The sequence below is a fragment of the Anarhichas minor genome, unplaced genomic scaffold, assembly GCF_050575085.1.
Source record: "Anarhichas minor isolate MPS153535 unplaced genomic scaffold, ASM5057508v1 ptg000011l, whole genome shotgun sequence".
Taxonomy (NCBI): Eukaryota; Metazoa; Chordata; class Actinopteri; order Perciformes; family Anarhichadidae; genus Anarhichas; species Anarhichas minor.
This window is the reverse complement of record NW_027466457.1, coordinates 10,387,531-10,415,198: the sequence shown is the minus strand read 5'-3', so window position 1 is coordinate 10,415,198 and position 27,668 is coordinate 10,387,531. Positions and strand designations below refer to the sequence as shown.

The window sequence follows — 27,668 nt, the reverse complement described above, 5'->3', positions numbered from 1 at the left end:
AGCAACATTTCCTCCCAGTAGCTGAAAAAGCAAAGCAACAGAACATATAACACCTTTTTTACTTTTTTATTTATTGCTGAAGCAGGTACAAACAATAACTTCAAACATTCAAACGAAGCAATCCACATCTGAAAGACTCCAATACAATTTGGCAGGACCATGCAACTCATGTTTCCTGTTGACAGGAACACCGGGAACAATTTAAATTTAAAACTGAGTGCATTTTGCCATTGCCTTATACACCTTCATCACTGCAGCTGCAGTGCAATTATACTTACTGTCATGTAAACTGATGATATCACTGCCTGCCTGTGTAGAATTGCATTTGGTTACTGAATAGTTGTTACAGTACTCGCTTACAAGCGTATTTATAGTCTTTATTCGTGCTTATATTGCATAATAATATGATTTTTAATCCACCACAGTTAACAAAAGCCAAATAGGTAACATACCCACGTGTTGTTGACGGAAACATTGAGCTGCTTGCACACTGTGTCTCTCTGGCTGCAGTCCTGCAGAATGTGCCACATTATTATACGGCACCCTTTATATGGGGTTTATAAACTTTGTTACTAATGGTACTCGTTTTCTAATAAGCCATTCATAATATATTTTTTTTTACAATAATCCATCCAGCTTGGAATTGTGAAAGTTAATATTTGCTTTTTAACACTAAACACAATTCTGAGCTGATGATGGCGCTCAATGAAATGTTGGGGGATCACCGAAATACTTTGCAATTCATCCTGAGGTAAACATGAATGTGTGTACCAAATGGTATGACAATCCATTCAATTACTGTCAAGACATTTTACTCAAAATCCAGTGGACGCTGCTGGAAAAGTCACAGGAACACTAAAGTCAGAGGGCTCCATCATTTGGGGATCATTGAGCCAATTCATCCAGAGTTGCAGAGTTGGAAAGTAAGGAGGAAGTCATTAGGATTCATCCTCTGGCCACCATGAATGTTTGTACCAAACTATGTGGAAATGCATCCAATGGTTGAGATATTTCGGTCTAGACTAAAGAGGTAGACCAACAGATATTTCCATCCCTCGAGCCACAAAGTTCGTGTTGCATTAGTTACAACTTCACAAAGGGATTTTTCACAACCTGGCAACCCCCAAAATCTGCACTCATTGATGTCTTATTAACCATTAATGAGGTCATTAGTTACTATCTATAATCCCTTCATAAAGGGGGCTTTATTATAAAAGGGTACTTATGAAATTACTCAACTATGTACAGGCTAATCAGCCAACATTCAGCTTAATGGCAGTTTACGCTAACAATTAAAATGCAAGCGGTGAGATGGACATTAAACAACCTTGGTTATCACATGGAGTCAAAATAGTGACTATCATCCCAAAAAGCAGTGAGTGTGTACAACAATAAAACACAAATGCTTGTAATTAGGTTGAAGCTATATGGAAATACAAGAAGAGCAGACATGTCAGTGTGGCTTCAAAGCAATAGAACATTTGAGCATCCTGACAGCCATCTGAAATGTGTAGCCTTGATTAAAAAGATGTATACTACACAATCTATTACCTATAAAGCATTAAATAAAAAGAAGACTTTGATCCTGGAGTCACTCATCCTGGTCCCTCGTCTTTTCCTCACTCGGGTGTGAACTTAATGCGAAAAACAGGAACGTTGAAGGGAAATGGATGCACGTACAGTCGCAGAGCTTCGTGTTTGGTCAGGTGAGACTTGATTTAAATGGGGACGTCAATGTTTAGGGTCTTACGCCTGCTAATAGAGAGAGAGAGAGACAGACTTTAGAGATATATGCACATGTCAATGTTGCATTTAAAACATCCATAACTTCTCCGAGTTTATTAGGTGACAAACGAGAATTCTTTCAGGGCTGTTAATCAATGCTTTTACATCCATACTTCTCTATGCATTTGTGTTTGTATATCAGAGGCAGTTCCACTATTGCTGAAACATACCCTGCAGTCAAAGCCAGGACACTTCTCTGTGTGAGTGAAAGCTGTAACTTTGTCATTTGCCCTTTACTTCATTCCTCAGCGGTCTATTTCTGATGAAGAAGTGGGGAGGTTATAAACAAGGATCGCTATTTAGGGTCGGAGCTGACACTCGACAAACACTTTTCCATTCCTATTGTTCGCGCTCTGACTCAACATTCAGGGGCTTGATGTCTGAAGAAATGAGACTTTTGATCACGAAGAAGACAGACATCTTTATTCTGCTAACATCAGCGGATGTTTAATGTATTTTTTCATGATTAATGCACAATTAAACCTGCAGACTGCATGGACACATGTTAGGTGAATAAGTCCAGTGATATAGCCTGATTTGCTGCTTAAACGGTTAGTAATCCTCCCCAGCAGTAATGTGAAAATCAAGCAGCTGCACTCTGGTATGTCTAACACTTCGCCAACACCGTGGCATTGGACAGCCCAGGTGGCAGCGGGTGACCAGTGCACTGCAAAGACACGACAGCCATCCCAGGAGTCTGGAAGGTTCTTTGACACATGGTCAGGGTGAAGGTTTTTCTTAAATATAGACCACAGTGTCGCAGAGCTGAGTCTGCGCCCAACAATCTGCAACAGCAGATTTGATTTACAATGAGCAGCTATTCTGGCACAAAGGAAGGCAGGTGGGTTGCACTTTAGTGGTTGAGTCCACAGAGGGCTATAAATCAGTCATGAGCTTCCCCCCACCTCATCCACGAAATGGTGTGAAGGACAGAGACAACTCTGTTTCCTCCAGGGCTGATCTACATAAACCCTGGTTTAACATGTAGTATGTGCACATTTACAGTCCGTGGTGGAAGAAGTATGCAGGTCCTTTAGTTTAATTAAGCAAAAGTACACATACCCCAATATAAAAATACTTCATAAAGTCCTCCAAAATGTTACGTGAGTTAGGTATCCTCAGCAAAATGAACTAAAAGCTAACGTTTGCTTAAGTTTGACATTTTCAGAATATGCTTATTTGCTTTCTTGCTGAGAGTTGAATGAGAAGATTGATACCAATCTCAGCTAAAGGAGTGGTATTTCCCCTCTCATCTTCTCATCTAATGTCAAACTATTTCTTTAAAGTAAGACCTTTCAGTGTTATATCATTATACGACAATATGTTATCATCACTGATGCTTTAACATGTGCAGCCTTTTAATGTTGTAGCTGGTCACACTTTAGATTATAGCACTGCAACAAGAGAAACTAGCTGTGTTGCAATACTTTCTGCTGATATGTAGTGAAGTAGAAGTTTAAAATAGAATCAAATTGAAAATTCTCAAGTACAGTCCTTGAGTAAATTTACATTCAACCACTATTTTCAGTGACTAAGAAACTTACTATTAGTGACAAACTTGCTCTTGCCTCCGACTGCCACCTGTAAACAAAAATGAACGAATAAACAAAAATCAAAGAAATAGGGAAGAAAGAAAGTCAACAAAAGACTGTAAACCACATCTTTAGTCCTGCCTAATGTGATCAGCTGATAATGTTGAAACAATTCCTCAATTTATTCTGTGATTTACAGTTTTTGCTTCATTTGGAGCTAATGTAGATCCTAATATGGTAAATCACATAGTACGCTTTGTTTCATCCATGGATATCTCTTAGACCAAGAGAGGGGGGGATACATGATAAATATATAGCATACTATGTGAACATGTACTCATAAAGATGGATGAACATTCCCACAGATACAGTAGTATACTGTCCAAAACTTTCTTGTCTTTTTAAAGCACTCCAGACTTTAAAAATGCATCATACACAGCACTCAAACACACCCACATGCAGTCAATCATAATATCCTAAAGCTGTGCACAGTTGACAAATGACCTCTTTCACCATTAGGTAGACTGAATGAAACAAACAAACAGGACCATATCACCATAGAGCCTTGAAACAGTAGCATCTCCCCCCCTTCACAGTAAAGGTGTGTGTGTGTGTGTGTGTCTTACCTTGGCAGGTGCAGAGCTCTTCTTGGTTTCCCACATGCCACGTTTGTTACCGATGTCACCTGGTTTCACATCCTGTCACAATCAAGACCAACCATGACCCCATTAGTCTGATGCAGTGGTGAAGGAAGTACTTTTACAGAAGCAAAAGTACCAACGCAACAGTGTTTTAACATTGAAAGTCCTGCATTCAAAATAGTATTAGCAGCAAAATATACTTAACGGTTCTCTATACAATATTGAGAGCATTAATATAGCATCAAACAATTATTAGCTATGTAAAGACAGAGTGGAGTACAATCATTGAGCATGAAAAGCAAGTTCTCATTATGCGGAACGGGGGTTAATTCTAACTACTTTATATACTGCTCTGTAGCTTAATGTATAATAGTGCATAAGAATGTATTTGTTGATTTTTTTGTATTAATAATCTGAATCTGCAATATCACAAGTAACTAAAGCTGTCAAATATATGTAGTGGAGTAAAAAGTACAACATTTCTTTCTGAAATGTAGTGGAGTAGAAGTATAAAATAGCATCAAATGAAAATACTCAAGCAAAGTACCTCAAAACTATACTCGTACAATCCTTGAGTATATGTTCTTAATTACTTTCCATCACTGGCCTTATGCAATTTAGTTGTTAGTTTAGTATCTATTATGATTCTGACTATTAGTGGTAGTTAGTGTGAAATGCAAAATGTCGCCTTTACCAGTTTGAAGAAGAGTAGGCAAAGAACAGCAGGAGAAGTGAGGAAAGCTGAGAAAATGAGTGCAATTGGAAGGAGGAAAGGAAGGCAGAAGAGCATTAAACAACACAGTAAACATACAAAAGATAATACAGACATTAGACATGTTTTTGCGGTGCAGCTTCATCCCATTAGGGGGAGGTGTTGCCACATAATTGATGCCAAGGTTACAATCACTCCCTTTGCCGGCCAAGACGTTTGACACTAAAGATATCTCGCTCGTAAATTTCCCGTAAGAACAATGTCACACGTCATCCAGCAATGCTACTGCATGTGGACATTGTGTAATGTCTCAAGAAGACCTGGCAAGACTAGCAGCTCGTGTCCTACTTTAAGAAAAGGACTTGGTGTTCACCGAGTACAGTACACAGTTAAGTGTCCTCATCTATTTTTTGACGCCGAATGATAATAAATCAACCAAATGAATCATTTAATTTGTTTACTTGTTAGGTTGTTTTGTCAGCGGTGTCAAATAGGAAAATAATGTCTCCGTGTGAGACAAATGTGAAGGGATATGACCATTTACCCTTGTCTGAAGGAGACTTTAAGTATGGAGTGAAATTGAAATGTTAAAAAATGAGTCCAATAGCACAGATGACTATTTAAAGGTACTGTACGGTATATGGGTTTTATGGGCTGTAATATAATCTTTAAATACCCACAGAGGCCAAAGTGATTGATGTATGGAGGGGTGCAGAAACGGTTGTGCGTGTTGGGCATGTTGGAATTCAGCCACCTGACACATAAATGCTGCTGCTCTGTGCTTTGTGGTTGGACTTTTGTCCAACAATGACAGTAATATTCTTCTTACATCTAATGATTTCCCAAAGGTTTAGACTACAAATACATATTAAAAACTTAATACATATTCACACCATGTAGAGAATAAAATACCTTTTTAGAATAAAAGACTTTGGCAGCAGATGTTGTGACGTAAACTGTCCATGTGGTGTCACTACACTCCAGGCAGGAACAGTTCCCAGCCTTCGGTGCTCCGATATATAAAGGCTGCCGCCCACAAAAGACCAGCATGTTGATGTGCAAATGAGCACATAAGCGTGTGCAGAATATCAAGGGATCATTGGGATTACTTGACACTGGTGTCTAGTTTACACTGGTGTGTACCTGTGCGATCAAGACAAGGATTTATCAGGGCTTACTGCTGGCTTTGCTGTTGCTGGTGATGCTGCTGCTGCAGGTGCTGGTGCAGGTGCAGGTGCAGGTGCAGGTGCTGGTGCAGGTGCTGCCGTCTTCTCCGCCTCTGGAGGCTTTGCCATCCAACTGTTCACACGTCCTGCCACGCCTCCTTTGATACCAGCTACATCCTGGATAAAGAGAGACATCTCAAATACTCAAATCATTATTTAATCTCTCTAACCTCCCCTCTTGGTTGCTTTCCCCTCACCTTGTTGACAGGCGTTGGACTATCAGAGGGGCTGCCGACGTTGCCTTTCTCCCACATGCTCTTGATGCTGCGTGCACCTCCTGTAGGAATATCTGCCATCGGAGACTTTGGGGATTTGACGTCCTTGTTTCCCTGTGGACATAGAGGATGGATTTAACTGCTTCTACATGCACAAAAACAGAGCTACATTGACTGAGGATCACTGGTGAAATGTACATTTTAATTATGTAAAATGTTGCGGAATTTGTTCTTCCATTTTGTGATACTTCAACTCCACTACATTTCAGAAGCAAATATTGACATTTTTCTCCACAACTTGTACAGTTACTTTACAGTTTAAGATTTAACGGTAAAACTTAGAATAAGCTGATAAAATACAAATGCATTGAAAGACAATCAAAAACGCTGCGTCTGATTTGGGCCTCTTGTATTGTTTAATCTCTTTGTGCCTCTGAACACATATTTTAATGACATATTCTCTCTAATACTCTCTAAACTTCTCAGAATATGTCATTTAAATAAGTGTTCAGAGGCACAAAGAGATTCAATTATTTAATGTCTAACAAAAAAAGAAAAGATTGAGTCAAATGATGAGAAATGTTTTTTTTCTTCTTTTTTCCAAACCTCATTAATCATCTCAAGGCCCTTTCACATTTATCTAAAACCAACTCGACCTCGACAAGCTACAGCACTAAAATGTTACTTTCACATTGACTCATCAAAAGTATAATAATGTACTATAAAACATATCTCTTGCCCTGTTCTTGCAAAATAAGTACTTTTACTTTTGATAATACTTCTGTACTTTGACTTTAGTGGGATTTTGATTCAGGACTTTCAGTCTAATGGAGTATTTTTACATTGTTGTATTTGTACTTTTACTTAATTAAAGGATTTGAGTACTTGATAACCACCATGACTAAGGATAATGTATAATGAGTCTCACCTGGATGGCAGAGGTGTACTGTTCCATTCTGTTGCCTATCTTGGAGACAATTGGAGTGTGAGACACTCTGGCTGCGGTGCTGTGTGGATGAACAACACATTAGTTCTGCTCAACAATTTAAGAGTGTTTATTGATTTATTTTTTAGTCACTGTAAAATACGTTTTATGGTTCACCTTTTCTGGGCTGATTTGCTCAGGAATTCTGCCTTCGCCCCGATCTGTACAAAAAAAAGCATATTTTAGGTTAATAAACAGTCTGTGGTTGACTTGCACAAATAAATACGGACATGGTCAAGCTGTCCTGTCCTGTCTCCAAGACAACCTCACTGAGAAGCAGACCAGTCCGTCCCTGGGAAGGTCTCTCTGTTCTTGGTGCCTGAGTGATTGAACTGGAGAGTTGGCTGCCAACACACACACACACACACACACACACACACACACACACACACACACACACACACACACACACACACACACACACTCTGAGTGCTGCTGTTCAAAATGAATTATACCTCCTGTGTATGCGCACACACAATTCTCAACATTCCTCCAAAAATACTCCAGAAAATTACCCAGTCATGGTCTTGTACAAAAACAGCCATATTTGAGAACAGCACAGATGCCAGATCCCATCTTTTTTTATTATTATCAAATAACAACATACGGGTAATATCAGAGAACTTGAAATGGGAACAGCAAAACAATCAACCACATTAAACTGTAAAACATGTCTCAAAACTGGAGATAACGAATACAAACAGATCTATTAAATGGGATGAAATGACCACCTCTGTATAAACTATGAAAACAAGCTGGATAGTAATGCGCAATGGAATAGTTTGAAATACACTTTCTCTCTCAGAGTTAATAAGAAGGTGGATACCAAATTGTGTTATGAGAGTGATATTGATCTTCTCATCTAACTCTCGTCATGAAGGCGAATAAGTGTATTTCCCAAAGTGTCAGTGTTGGTTGTTGGTCAGTATGCTTCTGCATTTTCTCGTAACATTCTGATAGGGTGGCTGTTTTTTTCAGTTTGGGATCATTTAAAGTTATTTAACAATTCTCACTCTACCTGTAGAGGTAGCTAGCCATGCAGATAGTGTTTTTTTTTTTGTTTGTTTTCTGCCTCAACCCCAATGCAATGGAGGTAAATGGGATTTTCCTTGTGGTGCTCAAATCATTGAAAAATGAAATTTGTTCATGGCAAATGACACATAATTGTTTATGTTATTTGTTGCGCGGGAAACCGTCTAGAATAACTTCAAGATTTCTGAAACTCTGTTCCAAAACTCACCTTTGAGGAGCCTTTGGGACTGATAGTAAAAGCAGGTTTTGTAGACTCATCCTCCTTCTGTTTCTTCTTCTCTGCAGCTTCCGCCCTCCTTTTCTCTATCTCCTCCTTCATCCTCTTCCTCTCCTCCTGTTAGGAAAACCACAATATGCTGTCACGCTTTAGTCACCAACCAAATCAAGCCAAAGTACAATGATGAATGTAAAATCCATCCTCACCTGTTCTTTGGCTTTCTTGTCCTCCAGCTGCTGTTTCTTCTGCTTCTCCTCCTCCTCCATGACCTTCCTCCTCTCCTCTCTCTTCCCCTTCAGCTCCTCCAGCTCGGCCTCTGCGTCCTGCTGCTTCTGCTTCATCTTCTCAAAGTCCTCGCTTTCCGCGTCATTTCGCCGGCGCTTCAGCTCTTGCAGCTTACGCTCGGCCTCTTGTTGCTCCACGCTACCAGCCTTGTTGGAGGGAACATTGTCTCTGCACACAAACACATACAATTATTTAATGATCAATACGCATGTATACAAACTCAAGTGTTCCTAAAAAGATACTGATGAGGTGAAAATGATAACTTTACCTTGAAGTCTTCTCTGTTTTCTTAAGTTTATTCTCAAAGAGCCCTGCGTTGTGTTTGGCTGGTTCATTCTGGCGAAAAAGGTAAAAACGTTGAACCACCAAAGCCTCTTCCTAATCACATCTTCGATATTTAAAAAGAAAATATAAAGAATATACTTTTATATGACTTGTTCATTTTACCTTTTCCTTGAAACCAAATCTTTTGGGCTTTTCCTCCTTTACACGGAAGAAAGAAATGGAAGAAAATTATTAAAATAATAATAAAAAAACAGCAGGTTCAGTCAAAACGCATGATGTAGAAAACCCACAAAAAAGACATCAAACACTGGCTCAATCAAAGCCGGGGCAGTGAATGTAACGCAGATGTAAACGGACGCGGACACATGCTGTGACATCCTCAAGGCCACCAACTCTTTCATCCATGTGGCAAACAAAACACTGTGACTGCTCAGTGATGTGTGACCACGCCGCAAAACCGTATCATAAAGCAAATATCTGCACCACGAGACCAAAGCCTGGATAGATCAGAGGCGGTCCCCCAGTGTCATTTAATCTGAAGGATTAACAACTTTTTTACATGATGAATGTCTGTATTCTGTTACTTTACAGACGGGAACATTAATCATTTCATTTAACTTTTCCAGGTTTTTGAAGTGGCTGCTATACAATAAATCACATCAATACCTCCTCTTTCTTTGTCTTCTCTTCCATCTCTCTCTTTTTGCGCTTGTCCTCTTCATCTTTTTTCTTCTTTTCTTCAGCCTCCTTTTTCCGCTTTTCCTCTTCTTCTTTCTTCTTCTTCTCTTCCATCTCTATCTTCTTCTGCTTATCTTCCTCCTCCTTTTTCTTCTTCTCTTCCAGCTCTTTCTTCTTCTGCTTATCTTCCTCCTCCTTTTTCTTCTTCTCTTCCAGCTCTTTCTTCTTCTGCTTATCTTCCTCCTCCTTTTTCTTCTTCTCTTCCAGCTCTTTTTGGCGTTTTCCTTCCTCTTCTTTCTTCTTCTTTTGCTCCATCTCCTTTTTTTGTTTGTCCTCCTCCTCTTTCTGCTGTCTCTCTTCTATCTCCCTTTTCTGCTTTTCCTCCTGTTCTTTTTTCATTTTCTCCTCCTTTTCCTTTTTCTGTTTTTCTTCTTCCTCTTTTCTCAGCCTCTCTTTCATTTCCTTTTGTTGGTTTTCTTCCTCCCCACTCTTCTTCCTTTCCTCCTCCTCCTCTAGCTGTCTTTCTTCTTCCTCTTTCTTGAGCTTTTTCTCCATTTCCCTTTTTTGCCTTTCTTCCTCCTCTATCCTCAGCTTTTCTTCCTTTTCTGTATGCTGCCTTTCCTCTTCTTTCCTCTTCCATTCTTCTTCCTCCTTGTCAACATCAGGAACAGCCTCCTCTTCAGCATCGTTCTTTGCTAAATCAGGCCGCTCAAACTCTACTTCTGTTGCGGCAGCCTTCTCCTCAATCTCCTCCTATAAAATAACATTTTGTGTCAATTAATGCATGTAAATCAACATAATTAAGTTGGCAGAGAGTTAAGATAAGAGACCATACCTCATTTATTATGCTTGCTGTTCTTGATTCCTCAACAGATTCCTGCTGAGAAAAAAAAAACATAAGCAACAACAAAATCGTCTCAGCCCAAACAATCTATTTAACAAATCTTCACTTTACCTTCTCATCTTCCTTTTTGTCCTCTTCCTCTTTTCTCATAGAGTTAGTATCAGTGTCTGCCACATCCTCTTGGGCTGATTTCTCATCCTCCTTCTCCTCCTCTTCCTCTTCCGGAGCACTGTCTGTGCCGTTGGTGGTGCTGACGGTTTGGTCACAATCCTTTTGTCTCTCCATGGCCTCCTTCATTCTCTTCTGGCGGCGTTCCTCCCTCTTGGACAAGCGTTCCAACAAGGCCTGGTCATCATCTGCACCTTCAGCACCGGTTGTCTCCGTCACACTGTAAGCACATGAAATCCAATTGTAAAAAAATGAATGTGGAATCTTCGAATTTCCATTGTTTTGCCCAATCAAGTGTGATAGAGCCACTTAAGTCTCTGATTGGATTTTTTCTGTGGCTAGAGGTGATGAATTAAACATGTTTACTTGTGCTGGAGAATGTTTGTCCCAAAGAGTCTCTGAACTCTGAATAAACTTCTCATCTCAATACTTGGGTAAAAACAAAATGCATTGCATTTGATTAAAAAAACAAGTGTTTACTTCCCCTGGTGTCTAATCTTCTTTGTCTACCTGAGGCCTTTACCTGTTAGTGTCGATCACATCAGTGGTTCCAGACTCGTCTGAGTCCTTCATCTTCTTCCTCTCCTCCCTTGCACGTCTCCTTTGCTCCCGAGCTTCCTCCTCATCGTCGTTGGCGTAACCCTCCCTGGAATATCGCACATGTTGCATAATACATGTTAATGTCCTTGTGTTTTTACTCCAAAATTAGACAATTGATATCAAATATATGAAAAGGCAAATGCAACTGCATGATTACATATTTTAACATTACCAGAAAATCTGCGACGTTTGTATCTGAGCATGTAAACGTCAGCTATTAAAAGATATTGTGAAATTAGTTGGAATATGTATTGGAAATATGATCTGCTTGTGTTATGACCTCAAAGTGGACATGAGATGTGATTAGTTCAGTAATTGTAAGGATTTTTGGAGCCCAGAGGAGATGAAAGTATCAATTTTTCAAAATATACTCATTATTTTGTGAAACAGATGTATCTGAGGATCCCTGACACTCGGGTTGTGAACCTCTGATACAAGCCATACAGATATGATGGAGATTGGAGATGTCACGAGTGAGGGAAAACAGACTAAGAAATAATAAGAAACACACAGTACATGTGTCCGAGATCAAAACGTCTCATCGAACAAATCAAGAGCTTGCCAAAGAATTAACCCCTTTGGCATTCATTAATGTAAGAAACATATTTAAGTAGAGACAGAGACATTGCTGACAAGAAGAAGGGTGAAAAAAAGAGGAAGATAAAGAGATAGAGATGAGGACGAAATCACCAACATGAGACATGAAAGTCTTTACAGTCCTGCCATTGTCTTTGGCAGGACTAAATCCTCAATCCTCCTCATCTCGCTCACATCCTGCCATTGACTTTCATCCAACTGTGAGTACACCCACAGGGAGACTTTCGGAGCATGCCGAGCTTGTATCTTTCCAAGCATTACCAGGCTTTATGAGGCACGGAGAGAGCTTGAAATGGCCCATTGATAGAGCATGGGTATTATTTCCCTCTGCTCTTCCTGAAACCGCAACGCAATGATTTGCAGATGTTGTGAGAGGAAGAGGTGATGGGAACCACCAGAGTCCTTTTCTGCCTTCAAAACAGAAAACAGAAACGAGGTAGAAATCCAACCAATCCTCAGGCAAAGGTTTTCCTGGCATGGCATTGCCGGTAAAACATTGAGGAAGTGATTGAATTAGGTAATTCTCCACCGAAAGCTATTGGCCTGCTGTGAGAGTGCTGTCAAAAATGTTGCAGTTACATTTCCAGACGAACAACACGAGAGACGTAAAACTTGATAGATGGGGGGGAATATATGATGAGAGCTGGAGATGAAAAAACTCCACTCAAACTGTCAGTCTGAAGCGTTGAGAGCAGGCTATCTCGTGCTGAAATAGAAAAGGCAGTCAAAACATTCCAGCGTCTGCAGCATTTCCTCGGGCTGCAGAGAGGAGCTGAGGGCAGGCTGGGTTGGCACCGCTGGCTAATCTGGCTGCAGGACTGTGAGAACATTTGCTCGGATTGCCTTTTTTCCACTGGGGCTCTGATGACTGGACATCTGATATGACAGCAACTGACTTCTGAACAGGAGGAAAATAATGAGTTGCGCTGCGATTGATTGTATGGACATCTGACTATGTGGTCATAGCCAAATTAAGATGAAACTGAGGTTCTATATTTCTAACAAATCCAATGAAAAGACCAAAACCAACAATAAGTTAGTCCGTCCCACATTTCCAACCTGCCTGTGATAGTAACAAGCCCATTCATTCCAACTGAAGATGTTTTTCTGCTGTAGTTAAGCGACAAACGGGAGTAGAAAGACCATGTGTTGGGGTCTATTTTCAGCTGTGGATTGATACACATTTATGTGGGATTGGATTAAAACAAACCACAGTGGCCATGTTCATTGTAATGGAGGGAAATGTCACCCAGTGCAACAATGTGGCTCATTAATGTGGTTTTAAAACAATGGAGGTCTATGGTACAGAGGAAGAACATATATCAGGCTGTTCTTACACAAACAATACTACCCTAAATAAGATTACAAGAGCAAGTTAATGAATGAGGTTTGGGATGGAGATGACAGTTAAAACAGTCTAAAAACAAAGAAATTGGTGGCTGAGCGATGTTTCTCTGTGATTAATCTTGAGAGTTTAGTGTCTGTAGGCTCCAGTAGTCAAAATTCATCCCAACGTTTGATCCTTATTTTAAGTTGCTTTGTAATTAAGCAGATGACGGCTACAGGTGTCAGCAATTCTGCTGATTACTCTCCACTTTACCTTGGGTCATGTATTGCTTGTCCTGAGCAAAAAGAGCTTGTTTGTTCAGATTGTGATACAAACTGTGTCTCAACTACTTGAATTGTTCTGTCTGCAACTTTTAAAGACATTCCAGTTTGACTTCCCTTGAATGTTTACAACACTTTCCTTTTGTTCTGATGTTATGAGATTTATGTTTATCTGATCACAAAGAGAGAGGGAGGGAGACGACAGAGAGCGACAAAACTAATCCAAACATCAGCACAGCCAAATGACATCCTAATGAACGAAAAAGGCAGTGAGAGATCATTAAGCAGTCATCGCTTGACAACCACCCGAGTCCTGTCTGCTCTGCTGCTCCATGTTAAGACACACAGAACTCACAACTCCCTCATGCAAAAGTGCAAAAACACGAAGACAGACACACAAATGCAGACAGAAAACCTTGATCACTGAGCGTCTGTCTCCAAGACTTTGCAAGATTAGAGGAGAAAAATCTTGAGTATTTTGAAACTCGTCAACACCTCCAAAATGCTTTGTTGCACTATTGTAAAGTTTGTACAGCTGCACAGGTTCAAAAACAAAAAAACACAGCCCAGTCTAGTATCCACAGTATTACACAGTATAGATGGGACTTCTCTGTCAAGAGCTGGTGTCTAATAACTTTAACACAGACTGCACAAGTGCTTTATAAAAGCTCCTGCTAATAGTGTACTGAAGCTGAAAATGTATCCGGTTTGAGTTGTGAGTCAGACATTCAAACACTGATAAAACTAATGAGGCTTTCATTTAAGATGCTATGTCCTTTTATAGCCCTTGTACACATTTTGCCATGCATTCACTTTTTTTCCAACAAGTATTTATGTCCATATAAGTGTGCCTGTGTGCGTGTTTCCGTTTATATATTCTCAGATGGTTCACTCACTTGTCAGTGTCGACGCGGATCTGCTCTCTCCTCTGCCTCCTCTGCTCCATGCGGCGGTCAAAGTCATCGTCCATGATGCCCGAAAGGTTCTCCTCACTTTTCTCACTGAAAGACACAAATGCGATATCAGATCACGTGCAATGAATTCAGTTCAATCAATCACTCATCAATTGTTTTTGTCTTGGATTAGATACTTGATGAAACACATGCTTAGAAAGTCCTCTGATTACTGCAGTATGTGGCGCATTTTGAGATCACATTGGGAGTACACTGGGATCCTATAACCACAAGATGAATGAAATTTTCATCATCATTTTAATTTCTCAACTTGTAAGCTTTAATACTAAATAACAAACCCTCACTGCGACGAAGAGAACATGCTAAAAAAAAATTAAAAAATGAGCTCCAAATCAGTAGCACATCAAAGTATAGGGGACCACCCAGCTTCATGACATGAGTAGGAACTTGAAAACAGTTAGTTTACAATACCGTAGCAGTAGCTGAAGTTTAGTCCATGGACGGCCGTGTCTCCCCTCTCTTCATATATCAACCTCTACAGTCTGGTTTATATCTCAGCCCTGCAGCACAAAGAATTCCTGCTTGTTCTTTCAGCGACTTCAACTACCAGAAAAGGCAAAAGCCTGCCTCTCTGCTCCCCTCTCTTTCTCTCTGACTCCTCGCTCTCTGCCTCTGTCTCACGTTCCCCTCCCTGATCTCTGACTTCAGACTCTCTCAAAATGTTCCGCTTGGTTTTTTCTTGTTTCATCCTGCTGTCTCTCTTTCTGTCTGATGTACTGAAGCTTTGTTTGCCAACAGATGTGAAACCCATCAACCGATAAACCTGTCAATACAGTCAACGCTCCAAACCACTGGCCAGTGAGTGAAAACATTTGATTGGCTTTTCTAATAAAACACATATACAGATTCCTACATTGTGTCAAAGTCTGCCTTTAAACCAGACTACTTGAAGATTTGTGTGTCTGAATTGCTCAATTTCTAATGTTTTCTGGCTCATTAAATCTGGCTCACACGCATTGGTCAGCGACCCATGCACATCTTACCAAGATATATATATATATATATATATGTCAAACAAACAGACAAACAGTACTGATGAATGCTCAGTGAGACAAATTATGTATTTCTTTTGACTTCTATTTACATGTTTAGTTCCATTACTGGTCTACATCTCAAAGTTTTCTCAAAGAAAACTAACCTTGTAGAGCATCACTATTCACTTTTTGGATTTATGTTGTTGAACAAAAATCACAATTTCACTTCTACCCTCAAACTACAAAAGACAAAGATAGTGGAGAAGGAAACAGACCTCCATCCAACACACACACACACACACACACACACACACACACACACACACACACACACACACACAAAAACATTATGGTATGAGGAAAATGTCTGGCCTCCTTCACAAGCAAAGCATGCATCCATCTTCTTCTACAACAACACACGAAAGAATGCTGGGAATTAAGACGAGGTGAGCTCACAGAGTCAAGTCTCTGTCCTCACTTTGATACAACACACATATAGTAGAATGCATGCATGGCGGACTCGTATTCTTGTTTGATATGGAAGGATGGACATTTCCCAAGCACAGCTAGCGTTATCATTCTTGATCCGATGAAGTTATGTAACACATACAGTGTCATAAAGAGGGCCACGTCACCATCATCCCTTTGTTTAGTTATCTGTATCGTCTGAAGAGTAGCCCACCAACAGTGAGCAGTCGGTCATCAGTTTAGTTTTTACAATGGCCGACACCATATACAGTCACAAAGGCTAACAAACGGAGGCCTTTTCTAAAACATCCACTACAGGTCAGAGCTTTCCTGGAAAGGAATGGCACTCTTTTACACATATCTTCCCTGGAAAACTGGTAAGGGACTCATTGCAACCCAAAATAGCTTACTTGTGGACAAAACATTTTCTCAGGTTTGGAGAGGTGTTTGTCGCTTTGGTCTAAAACATCTGTATGAATGAGGAGCTTGAAAAACTATTGGTGAAAAACAGACTGGCTTGATTGATGTATCTCAACAACTTTAAAATGGATCAAAATTTAGTACAGACATTCACGTTGGAAGTTGGATCAATCCTTATACTGTTGGTATTCCCACGTATTGGTATTAATTAGCAAATGTTAGCATGCTAACGTGCTATACAAGGATGGTGTACATGGTAAACATACCTGCTAAACAACAGCATGTTAGCATTGCCACTGTGGGCATGCAAGCATGCTGAAGTTAGCGTTTAGCTCAAAGCACTACAGATCCTATACAGTAGCTGCTTACATGATCTTGGACTGTTACTCTTCTTTTATATGGGATGATGGACTGATTTGTGGGATGAATTAAGAAACACCAGTGTTTCTTTTTTGGCAAAAATATGAAAACACCTTGAAGAGCATTAAGACATCAAATTTGCCAGTTCATATTCTCTTCAGAATTGAATTTCTGCCTACTTACGTATCAGAATTGTATATAGTATAACTGAATGTGATGTTATAGCTTCAAAATACTTGCAGGATTACCACCAGATGCAGGTGTCCAAAACAGCCCTCACCCCTCCTCCCCACATCCATCATCATTACACAAAGTGTCCCTCACAGCGATGTAGGAGGTATTCCAGCTATGTGATCTCCGCTCTCATGTACAGTAACACGGAGCCAACATCAGTCAACGGTCATGTCGAGAGCACCTTGTGTCCACCTTGTGACATAAAGACACAAGCAATCATGATGACCAGCATTAGCACCAGCATCGTCATTATGAAGAACCTCATCTGTGAGGTAAAATTTCTTATGAAAGCATTTTGCATGAAAAAAGCTCTGCTTTCCATTCAACCCAATTCAAAGGGACATAATTCCTTTCCCAATATAACACGAGACAAACTGTTATCCATCACTCCCTCACAGCTGTTCCTATATGGGACCAATTAAGGTCTGGGGTTGACAAAGGCTGGTCTGTCTCCAAGCACTATGGACTGTATGGAGCAACAAACAAGGACTGACTGACCTGCAGGCTAACAGCTCGCAGACATGTTAGAGTCGGTATCCAGGCCTGTTTGGATTGGCCCGGGTCCAGCTGGACCGGCAAAGTTCTGCATTTCCAAAAGTTTAAAAACTCACCACTCTGGCAGCTACACAAATACCTTTCTGCCCCCACTTTGTTCACAAATGTGGATGCACACAAAGAGACACACACACACATACACACACACACACCTACACACACTGAGCACTGATACTCACTTCAACATAACAGCTGTCCCATCAGTCACCAGACAGGTGATTTGTATGGATTAGAGGGGTGTGAATTATTCCTGCTCTAAAACAGAAACAAAACCAAATGTAAAGACATAGCCCTCCTTAGATGAAAGCACTAATCATATTGGCATTTTAATTTAGAGAGAAATCTCTGCCTGTACATACCTGTGACACGGAAACAGTCCCTCAAAGCTCCAAACTCTCAACCTCGTAAAGCTTTCATTTATATGTCGGCAGCATGCTATAGGTTATTATAGTGTTCCTGTCATGAATCTGAATCAAGTTCACAAATCATTCCCACATGACGGGTGCCCAGGACAGTTTCTTATTCATACATCTGTAACTGATTCGTCTCATCTGGGTAAGCTCTCCCTTCAGATGGAGCACTTTTCTTTCTTTACACCTCTGCAGGGTCACTCTGCTCTCATGCAACTGGAAACTCGTCGTTGGCATACCGATGGCCAAGTGCTTCCCCTAACACTCACCAGACACTGCTCATGAATATTCATATTGATGTTTGAAACAAATCAAGAGGAGAAAGGCTGTGACAAGAAAACAAGTCTGGCTTCCTGCTGGCGACATCAGATCGCCTGGCACGGACGTGCAATGTAGACCGTGTGCATTCTGTCAAATGCCTAAATACAACATTTACATTTCAGTATTTCACAGCTAGCCACCCAGAGCAAGTTTTAATTGGAAGCTCATATACAAAAGGACACCATGACACAATGTGGCTTTTAAAAGGAGTAGATGAATTGATTGATTGATTGATTGGAAGCTGCACATTTTCACTTTCAAGAGTCTGATTAGAAGATGTCACTACTCTCCTGTCTGTGAGTTAACTGTGCCGCTTGCTCCATTAGGCAATTAGCTTAGCTTAGCATACTGACTGGAACCAGGGGTCACAGCTAGCCTGGGTCTGTCAAAAGTTCAAAATAATGCCTTCCAATACATCTAAAACTCACTACCATGTTTACCACACATCTCATTTACTTAATTTGTGCACAAACACAATGTAATTTGGGTGGATTTCTTTTTTTTTTTTTTTTAGCTGCAGCTGGTAAAATGTATATATATAGTATATATTTTAAACCTAACATTCCACTTGGTCTGTGTGTTTTATCAACAAATCCGTCTTATTTAAGTCATTTTACATGAAGATTAGACTTGGAGTACGTTCAGGAGGAATAATGACCAGAGCTGCAAAGTTTAATGAAGTCCACTGAAAGCATGCAGCTTTCTGGCACATTTAGGGAAAATCTACAAAATATATTATGTGTGATACGATGTATTTGAAAGAATACATACCGTTCATGTTGAGGCAGTGACTAATATTGAAGGCATGGAACCATACTTTTAATACGTAACTATGTGACCTGTCAAATGTGAGTAATGGATACAGCTCTAAAAAAGAAACAGTTTGCTTTTGGAAGTATCCAATGCCAGTGTTGCCAATCAAAAGGAGTTAAATCACAGTAAGCCCACATTTGAGTGCTTTGTTTCTGAAGCCAACAAGGATCTAGCCTGAGAATTCCTCAAGTGGTCCACTGAAGGTTATTAGAAGTCTTATAAGACATAAGTGCTCTGTATCTAATACAAGAGTTAAAAGCCTTCCACTAAAAGCCCCATAATTACATGAATTGCTTGGTACTTCTTTGTGTCTTTATTCATCCCATCATTGTGTACACACCATATGTGCTATTTGTATATTGTCCGGCTTTGTAATTACTGGCTCGATGATGGCGTATTTACAGAGTGTCTGCAATTGTATTAATCAGACATCAAAAGGAGGCAGAGCAAAGCATTAGGCTCTGTTAAAGACTGTTTATAATGCATGATTTACATTTGGTTTGGCAAGTTAGGTCTCATATCTTCAATCGGGAAATGTTCTGGAAAGACATGCAGGCAGTTCAACATTTTGAAAAATGCAATCTGCGTTTCTCAGAGAGTTAGATTACACTTATAGTTTAGCACAAAAACTGGGAACAGATGGAAACAGCTAGCTTGGCCCTGTCAAAAAGGTCTAATTAAATCCACCTACATGCCCCTCTAAAGCTTACTGACACCTTGTTTCTTGTTTCTTTAGTTCATATAAGAAAAAGTACAAGTTTAAAATTGACATATTGCCATAGTACAGGGGATTATGGGAAATAGTCCGGCACATAACCCCGTGTATAACGATGTGGTTTGGGTTTTATATTTTCATTTATTTATTGGTTTATTTGGTTAGGAACAGTGCACAATAATAAAACATTGCTGTAAATGCGCCAGAGTTAGCCAAGAGGCTATTTTTCATCTGTAGTCCCATGGCAGATAAGATTAAATTAAAAAGGTTATGCAATATTTATCCATACCTTAACATAGTGTGCAGAACAAATGAAAGAAGGGAAAATATTAAAATAAGTAGGAGCATCATTCAGGAGACTCTTATACTACATTGGCAAGTACTAACAATACATCCAACACAGAGGCTCACGAAACAACACATACAAAGCCAATAAATGAGGCATGTTAAATAAAACATGGACTATAGACAAGATTATGCTGCTTTGTTAGACACTAAAAACATCCATGTCAATAGCACAAAACATAAAAGCATGCAGAGTATGTGAAATATATAAGTCAGTCTGACCCAGCTAAGCAACAATAAAAGACATGCATGCAGGTAGATGAGGGACAATACAACTACTTTGACAGCAACTACTTTTGTGAATCCATCATCATCAAATCACTATTGTTGAATTTGTTCTCCAATATTGTCACAGTTAATGCTTCCAGTAAAGACTTCAGAAGCCAACAGCTGTCTTTGACCTTTAATGGAAATGTTTAACTTGCTGCATAGCTGTGCACCTACAGGTACATACTGTAGTGAGAGTAAGATATATATATATATATATACATATAATATGTATAACATCTGTTTCATCTAATACTGTACATCATTTGACTTCTCATTGTAATTTGCACTGAATAATAGTTATATAATATACACGTAGGTCCCTTAAACAACTCTGCTGCCTAAAATAAGATAAGGTTTTTATTTCAAAGATAAAGAAAGTGCTTCAACACGCTTGTAGATAAACAGTTGCCTGAGAGGCGTTTGCAATCAATCAAGAAGCCGCAGCTGCTTTCTCCACATGACCAAACATGGTCACGTATCAAAAAGTCCCCGACAAGGAAACAAATTCCTCACAGTTTACAAGCCACAACATACTGTAGTGGTGACCTCCTCTGCTGCTCATTGAAATGTTTGTGTACAGTTTGGTTGGAAAGCAGTGTGTGTTGTTTTGTGGTCGATAACCACTGACTGGTAAAGTGGAGATTTGCAAGCATCTAAACATCTCTATGAAGAGTTAGCAGGCTCAACGGGGCCTTCGCTCGGGCTCTTCAGCTCTCCGCTCGGTGCTCTGCAGCTCAGCTTTGTTTTAATAAGCAAAAGGACACAAGGAGTCCATCATCAGCTGACAGGTGTACATTAAAGTGGAAAATGTCGCGTGCTTGCTTTATTTTGTCCATAATGACAACGCTAAAGTTTGAGTGATCGTTGAAACTGGAATAAAATATGTTTTGGTGACACAAGAGGCTAAATTCATCAAAATTTCAGGCAGAGCTTTAGTTTCCCCCTCGACCGGGGACTCAATGGAAACAGACGCAGCTATGTGCACTCCCTGCTCTGCATCCCCTTCAGCTGAAACGTTGCACTCGGCCTCCTTTTAAGGAAGTACACAGGCAGTGTTAGTTGTGGTGTCCCAGCTTGGCACGGTGCAGGGCCATAGACAGTAAGCATGGTTTACTCTAGGAAATATCTGCTGCTATACAAAGTGGCAATCCAAGAATAACTTATTTCCATTGTGATTGCTGATGATCACCTTTCCATAACGTTGCTGGGAGACAGAAAGTATGACTGGAAGGAAAGCTGATTGCTTACGGTCAATAAAAGGAAACAAACTATGGCTGTTAGAAGATGGGTTTACAATGGTAGAAGTTTGACACAGTGGAAAAAGAACAGCTGGCTCTCTAAACAAATAAATCCGACTTCTGAATCATTCCAGTGTTGATGTAAGGAATGTTATTTCTCTTTACACCAGCCTTGATGGCCGACTGATTGCTGATGAATGACTCTATTAATGTCAGAGCCACTAACAACTCACCTCTACCCCTCCTGTAATTTGCTCATGTGGAAAACCATTTCCTCTGCTTTTTAGAGTGTCCCACCTGTACAACTAGAGAGCAGACAGCCTCCCTCCCTGTCATACACACTTCTGAGCTACAAAGACTCCTTTGTGCTCAGACAAAAACATCAGCAGCAGAATCTCCCCTGTATTCTCTTTGGGCAAAATGTGATTCACAAACTCTTTTTTAACGGACGACTTTTGGACTCAAACTGTTCAAAAAGTCCCCTGTGCTTGTGTTCACAGGGCAGCTGACATCCTACTCTCTCTTGTCACCAGCAATATGCAGACATTGGTGTTTGTATCAAACACGGCTAAACACGTCATTAAATACAAATCTGTGATCTTTGTATCGTGATCGTCAGGCTGTGTGTTCACATGTATGCTTGAAATCAAATCTCTCCTAAATAACTTGTACACTCACACAGCTGATTTCACTCTCGTGACGCAAAATCAACCTGATTTCAAGAAGCCGAGAAGATGCTCTCAAACCCAAACATGTGTCCAGTCCCCAAAGAGGCTGTGGTCATAAACTCACACAGCCCCATGTGGTTGTAGCATTTATCTTCAATACCATCTAAGGAATAGGAGCCTGACTTGGCACGTCCTCCACGCCAAACAGCCTTTCCACAAGCAGACGTCTGCTCAATGTACCAGTAACAGAGATCTAAGTCAAACTATAGCATTCATTGCTGTTGGACAGAGCAGATGCACGTGCCTCAAGGACACCAATTTGCAGAGGCATACCAACAAAATGCACGTTTCATCTTACAATTGCTTCATGCAGGTCCTGTCTTCCGTATACCATCTTATGTATGTAATTTGGATGCAGTGCCAGCTGATTCCAGTCCCTCTGCAGAAATATACTTCTTTAGCTTTATAGTTTCAACTTTCCAAGAACTGAGTGGATGACCATCGACTGAAAGGATTTATTGACTTTCATTGCATTAAATCAAGTTCAGCAACATTTTAGAATGTTTCGATAACAGAGTTATATATTGTTGAGTGAATAAACTATTTCATGCCATCTTGTCCAGCTGTTACTCTGCCAGAGGTTGACCCTTCTTAAGCCAGTGCACACATTTTTGTAACGAGGGGAGACATTTCTACATTCTGTCCAGTCCTTTTAACATCCGCTTATTCTCAGCTTCTTTCTCCAATGAATTTATTTTAGTGAGATTCATGATAAAATAAAGTAAAATAGTTTCCCTAAGAGGAGAGGAGTTATAACATATAACCTGAGTAAGTTACAGTCTGTTACATGTAGAGCATCCGTTCCTCATCTAAACCAGCTGGTTAAGTTTAAGACACACACCTACCTTGTCATGATATCAAGTGATGTTTGGAGAGCAGCACAACTTTAGCTGTCGTTAGTGCCGGGAATCTGAATCTGATCAACTCTGATGACAAGTCTCTAATTCTTCCATAATAGTCACAGACCACCAAAAAGTAACACCCCTCTTTATCTGCATTAACTTAAAGTTACTCAGCAACACACATTGTCATCGTCAAACTTACCAGACCGGCAGACCAAAGTGACTGTTCTTGCTGGAAATCAGCAGAGGGAGAGCAACCAGAGGTTTATAAGCACAGCATGCAGCGTCCAGCCCCGCCTGCTAAAGCTGCAACTTAGTGAGGTTCACATTGGGCTGACGCTGGTGTGTGTGTGTGTGTGTGTGTGTGCGTGAACACTGTCTAACTTTAGGGCTCTAGTTTATACACATTATGATTTACCCTTGGTAATATAAATAGATGCATAGAGATAAAAAGATACACTGAGCATCAAAGTCTTTCTGAGAAAATTATAAACTTTGTGTGTCAGGGTGGTTTCTGTTCTTCATAATTTCACAGTAAATTGTTGTATATGATGCATACGAGTTTTCTGAATGGTTGCTGAAAAACATACTTTATATCATTCTTAAAATAATTCATGATCAAGATGAAGTTCTCTTTCACTCATTCCCCTGCTGGTGAGAATGCATGTTTGGTAAGAAATGCAAAATGACAGTTGTAGTTCAGATGCCTGATGCATACAGTATACTGTAGTATCTACCAGGATACATGGCATCATTCCTGCCATATAGATGGGTCTATGATGTTCATGATCGTGTCCATTTAAGAGCGTTTCCATCCAGTTAGAGGGTTCCTTCCTGGCTCAGCCTTACTGGTTTGGCCAAATTACAGAAATGTTTGAGAAATGACGAGCCACTCCTCTGTGGTAGCCAAACAGACTCAGTTGTTTATCGTTTCCAGTGGGCTCAAGGCGACCGGAATCTAAATTGCAGGCATATCTGTACTTCCCAAACAGCATTGTTGTCTAGTTTGTTTCCGTTGCTCCATTACACAGTGTATAACTAACTTTATATCAGTGTGACATCCGACACTCCTTCCTGTCTTGAAATGATTAAGTGTCGCATAAAATGAAGCTTGAAATAGACACAAAACACCGAAAAAAAAAATAATTAAAAAAAAAGTATGTTTAAGGAAAAGTTAAATTCCCTTTTATTTCATCATGCAGGCTCTCGTATGGTAAGGTGTGAACAGCAGGGAAGACATTAAATAACCCATGAGATTACAAATACAGTGTTTTCTTTCGTAGCTACAAATGCATCATCTCTTCTCCCCCGTTGACCTAACAGACCAGTGTACAACATGACAGTGACAGAGAAACAAAACCAAACATCCCGAGACACCAATGATGCACAGTGCTGTACATCTACAAACAAGAGACACAGTACAACAGACAATACAGCAGCCGATGCCACACACAGCAACATAAGATAGTGGTGGTATAAGACATAATGTGCAGACTCAAAAGTAGTTTGTAACATTTTCACACGTTAACATAAGCAACATGAAATTGCACATGTATAAATTTAGTAATGATATTTACCATTCACAGGTGTTGCATTTAATTAGAAAGGAGATTTGTTTAAAAAAAAAAATTCTCCCCAAAAGTGCAACGCATAAACCAGTTATCACCCAATTGCCACAGTGTTTTCAACTCAACCTTTTCTTTTTTTCACAGTTAATGTGCTGTATAAACCTCATGGTGCAACAGCTTCAGCTCTAGTGCTTACTCTTACTGAGTGGGCTATTACATAGCGTGAGTAACTGACAGCAGATGAGTTCAATGGTTTTGCATGTTTACAGCTTTTCTGTGTTTCACTCTTACCCCGTTCTTGGAATGAACAGCCTGGCAATCAATTTCTAAAGAGGTAAGATCTGTTAGTGGAGTGCTTTTATCCTCAAAAAGTAAATCACCCACGAGACCTGTTTGATGCTCCTTAAAAGAAGCTTTTATAAAAAGTAGCTGTATTTGAGCGTTATGTTAATACTGAAGGCACACGTTTTAAATGCAAGGGAATATTCCTAAAGCTCATCAATGTAACGGAAAAGTATCTTTTAGAGAAGAGCGTTTTTCTCCTCTTTCTCCCGATATCATATATTTGAAGATTTCTCAGCTTCAACCACATTACAATTGAACTGCAAGGTAGAGTCAATAGGTAAACGAATAAACAACCACTTTAGGGTCACCATACAGGCATAAGTGGTAACAGTTAGCTTAAACATCAGCGCTTACACAAAATACAACTCGACACAGCGCTGAAACATTTACAGTACTTCTTCCTGCTCCAGTCGGACCTATGACACGCGTTATGTATCCAGGTGAAGCCACTACTACACACCTTTCCTTTGAATCTTATTAACAATGTGCTGTTGTTATTGTAAGATGTCATATATTATTATTATTATTTGAGTCTTTTCAAGAATTTTCTCTGGACCTGTACCTAATAAAAAAAGTGCACACAGGCAACCAGAACAGAACTATGTTAAGTCTTACAGCCAGTGTGTTCAAGTAGTCGGTTTGGCTTTTCCCTGGTCCTCCACCTTTTTAATTGCCGCCTGAATCTTCGCCTGGTCTCCCAAGAGCTGTCGGGGTTTCACGGGCTTGAGGTTTTCATCCAGCTCGAGCAGCACAGGTATCCCTGTAGGTAAAGTCACGCTGGCAATATCCTCATCCGATATACCTGTTGAAATAAGGACAGTAATATGAAGATAACAGGAAACAAACGAGCCACAACCAGGCTTGATAACTAATATACATGAACGCTGTAATGAAAGCTTGTTGATAAATGCTCCATAATATTAAGTAATAGTCCATATGGGTTGAATTAATGAGTGTCCTGTGGCACAAGGAGCCTCTAAAGCTTACGAGTGTGATGAAAGGTCAGCGTGGACTTGATAGCCATCGCCGAATGTAACATAAACTCACTGGCCTTTTTACACAAGTTCAACTTTCCATTTGTGGAACTGAAAATATGTCCTTCCCAATTCAATGGCTGACGACTAGAAACAGCAGCCTGTACAGCAGCAGACTGAATGCATTTACTGCACGAACACAAAAGCTGAGAGAGCGCTGTTTAGAATAGCTTGGGTCAGTTCGGTACAGCATACCTTCCAGGTGTTTCAGCAGAGCTCTGCAGCTGTTTCCATGAGCAGAAATGAGCACAGTCCTGCCTTTCCTTATCTCTGGCACCACGGTGCTGTCCCAGTATGGCAGCAGCCTGTCCAACACCTCCTTCAGGCTCTCTGCTCGGGGAAGGTTCTCCTTCGGCACGTCACAGGTGGTGTATCTGCGGTCATTGTAGATTTCCAGGAAGTAAGGGTGGGATTCATCAATCGGAGGTGGAGCGATATCATAGCTCCTTCTCCACAACTTCACCCTTTCCTCTCCGTGCTGCAGAGCCATCTCGGCACGGTTCAGGCCGATCAGGGAACCGTAGTGGCGCTCGTTCAGTCTCCAGGACTTGACCACGGGGACCCACTCCTGACCCATAGCCTCCAGCACCAGCCACGCTGTCTGGATGGAGCGGCTAAGTATGGAGGTGAACACTAAGTCGAACTTGTAGCCCCGCTCCTTTAGGAGTCTCCCACAGTCCTGGGCCTCCTTCACCCCATCCTCGCTCAGCTTCTGGTCGACCCAGCTGCAGAAACGGTTCTCTTTGTTCCAGGCCCCCTCCCCATGCCTCAGCAGAAAGAGTCTGTACTTGGACATCCAAAAGCACCAACAGCAGACACCTGCACACATTCAGCAGAAATGAACAAAACAGTTGTGCAGTTAGTGAAACACCTGGGAAATAATATTAATATTAAAGCTGCAAGCAGCATTGATCGGGCCCTCGCAACTTCACGCACGTCGAGGGTACTGAGAGGACTCTGGGCGACCCGGCCATGCATTTCTGTCACCATCACACTCTGCGTGCACGAGTTAATGATATTTCCTGCGTCGACCAGCAGCCTAGCAAGATCATGTTGCCAGGTCTGAAGCCTCAAATGTTGAGAGTGTACCTCCGATACAATCATAAATGTAAGCCTGTTAAGATCATTAAGAAAATGAATGTGTGTGAATGCGCTTCAGTGTTTGTAACAGACTAAAGGCAGATAATATACAGCAGTGAGCTAGCTTTATTCTTAGGCTGGACACAATGAAAGCTATCGTTAGCAGAATAAGTATGCGAATATTTCATTGGATGGTGATGCACCGCTTGTCTGATTGATGGACGCGCTGCTATGTAGAATATACGGTTTATATTATGGCCGCTCAGCCCCAGGTAAAGACAAGACCAGCGTTAAACAAAAACAGAACTACAGGCATGTGGCAAAGTCATCCCAAAATAATCAGAATATTGTGAAAATGTCGTCTTACCCTGTGTGCCGTTTTAAATCCGGCCTAAAAGTAGCTGGAACAGTCGTAAATGTTTGGCCATGCACAGCAGTTGTTCCCGTGAACGTAGCTGGATGACAATCCATCCCTCCAATCAGAGTGGCGGATATCACAAGTGGGCGGTGCCTTTAATCAAATGTTATGCCCATATTAGGAGTGGTAGTAACGGCTAAGCACGT

General features: G+C 40.5%; 2 protein-coding genes across 7 annotated transcripts; both read right to left on the bottom strand.

Annotated features, from left to right (window-relative positions):
* Positions 1-52: 52 nt before the first annotated feature.
* Positions 53-23,423, bottom strand: cald1b (caldesmon 1b). Of its 6 annotated transcripts, none has more exons than XM_076089362.1 (17): positions 23,280-23,423; positions 14,307-14,411; positions 11,129-11,251; positions 10,549-10,825; positions 10,429-10,473; positions 9,582-10,346; positions 9,078-9,113; positions 8,899-8,966; positions 8,552-8,798; positions 8,337-8,462; positions 7,214-7,257; positions 7,040-7,118; positions 6,094-6,225; positions 5,849-6,013; positions 3,944-4,015; positions 3,330-3,366; positions 53-1,755 (listed from the first exon to the last, which is right to left on the bottom strand). In XM_076089362.1, exons 2-17 carry the CDS (start codon positions 14,378-14,380, stop codon positions 1,739-1,741), a joined length of 2,307 nt encoding a protein of 768 aa, XP_075945477.1. In that variant the 5' UTR covers positions 14,381-14,411; positions 23,280-23,423; the 3' UTR covers positions 53-1,738. The 6 variants fall into 6 exon arrangements, with proteins under 6 accessions (XP_075945477.1, XP_075945476.1, XP_075945474.1 ...); XM_076089361.1 differs by lacking the exon at positions 23,280-23,423 and adding an exon at positions 17,575-17,652 and having other exon boundaries at positions 53-1,752; XM_076089359.1 differs by lacking the exon at positions 23,280-23,423 and adding an exon at positions 17,575-17,645.
* An 812-nt stretch (positions 23,424-24,235) lies between these two features.
* On the bottom strand, positions 24,236-27,595 carry bpgm (2,3-bisphosphoglycerate mutase). Its single transcript, XM_076089373.1, has 3 exons — positions 27,472-27,595; positions 26,220-26,843; positions 24,236-25,792 (listed from the first exon to the last, which is right to left on the bottom strand). Exons 2-3 carry the CDS (start codon positions 26,818-26,820, stop codon positions 25,617-25,619), a joined length of 777 nt encoding a protein of 258 aa, XP_075945488.1. The 5' UTR covers positions 26,821-26,843; positions 27,472-27,595; the 3' UTR covers positions 24,236-25,616.
* Positions 27,596-27,668: the final 73 nt, after the last annotated feature.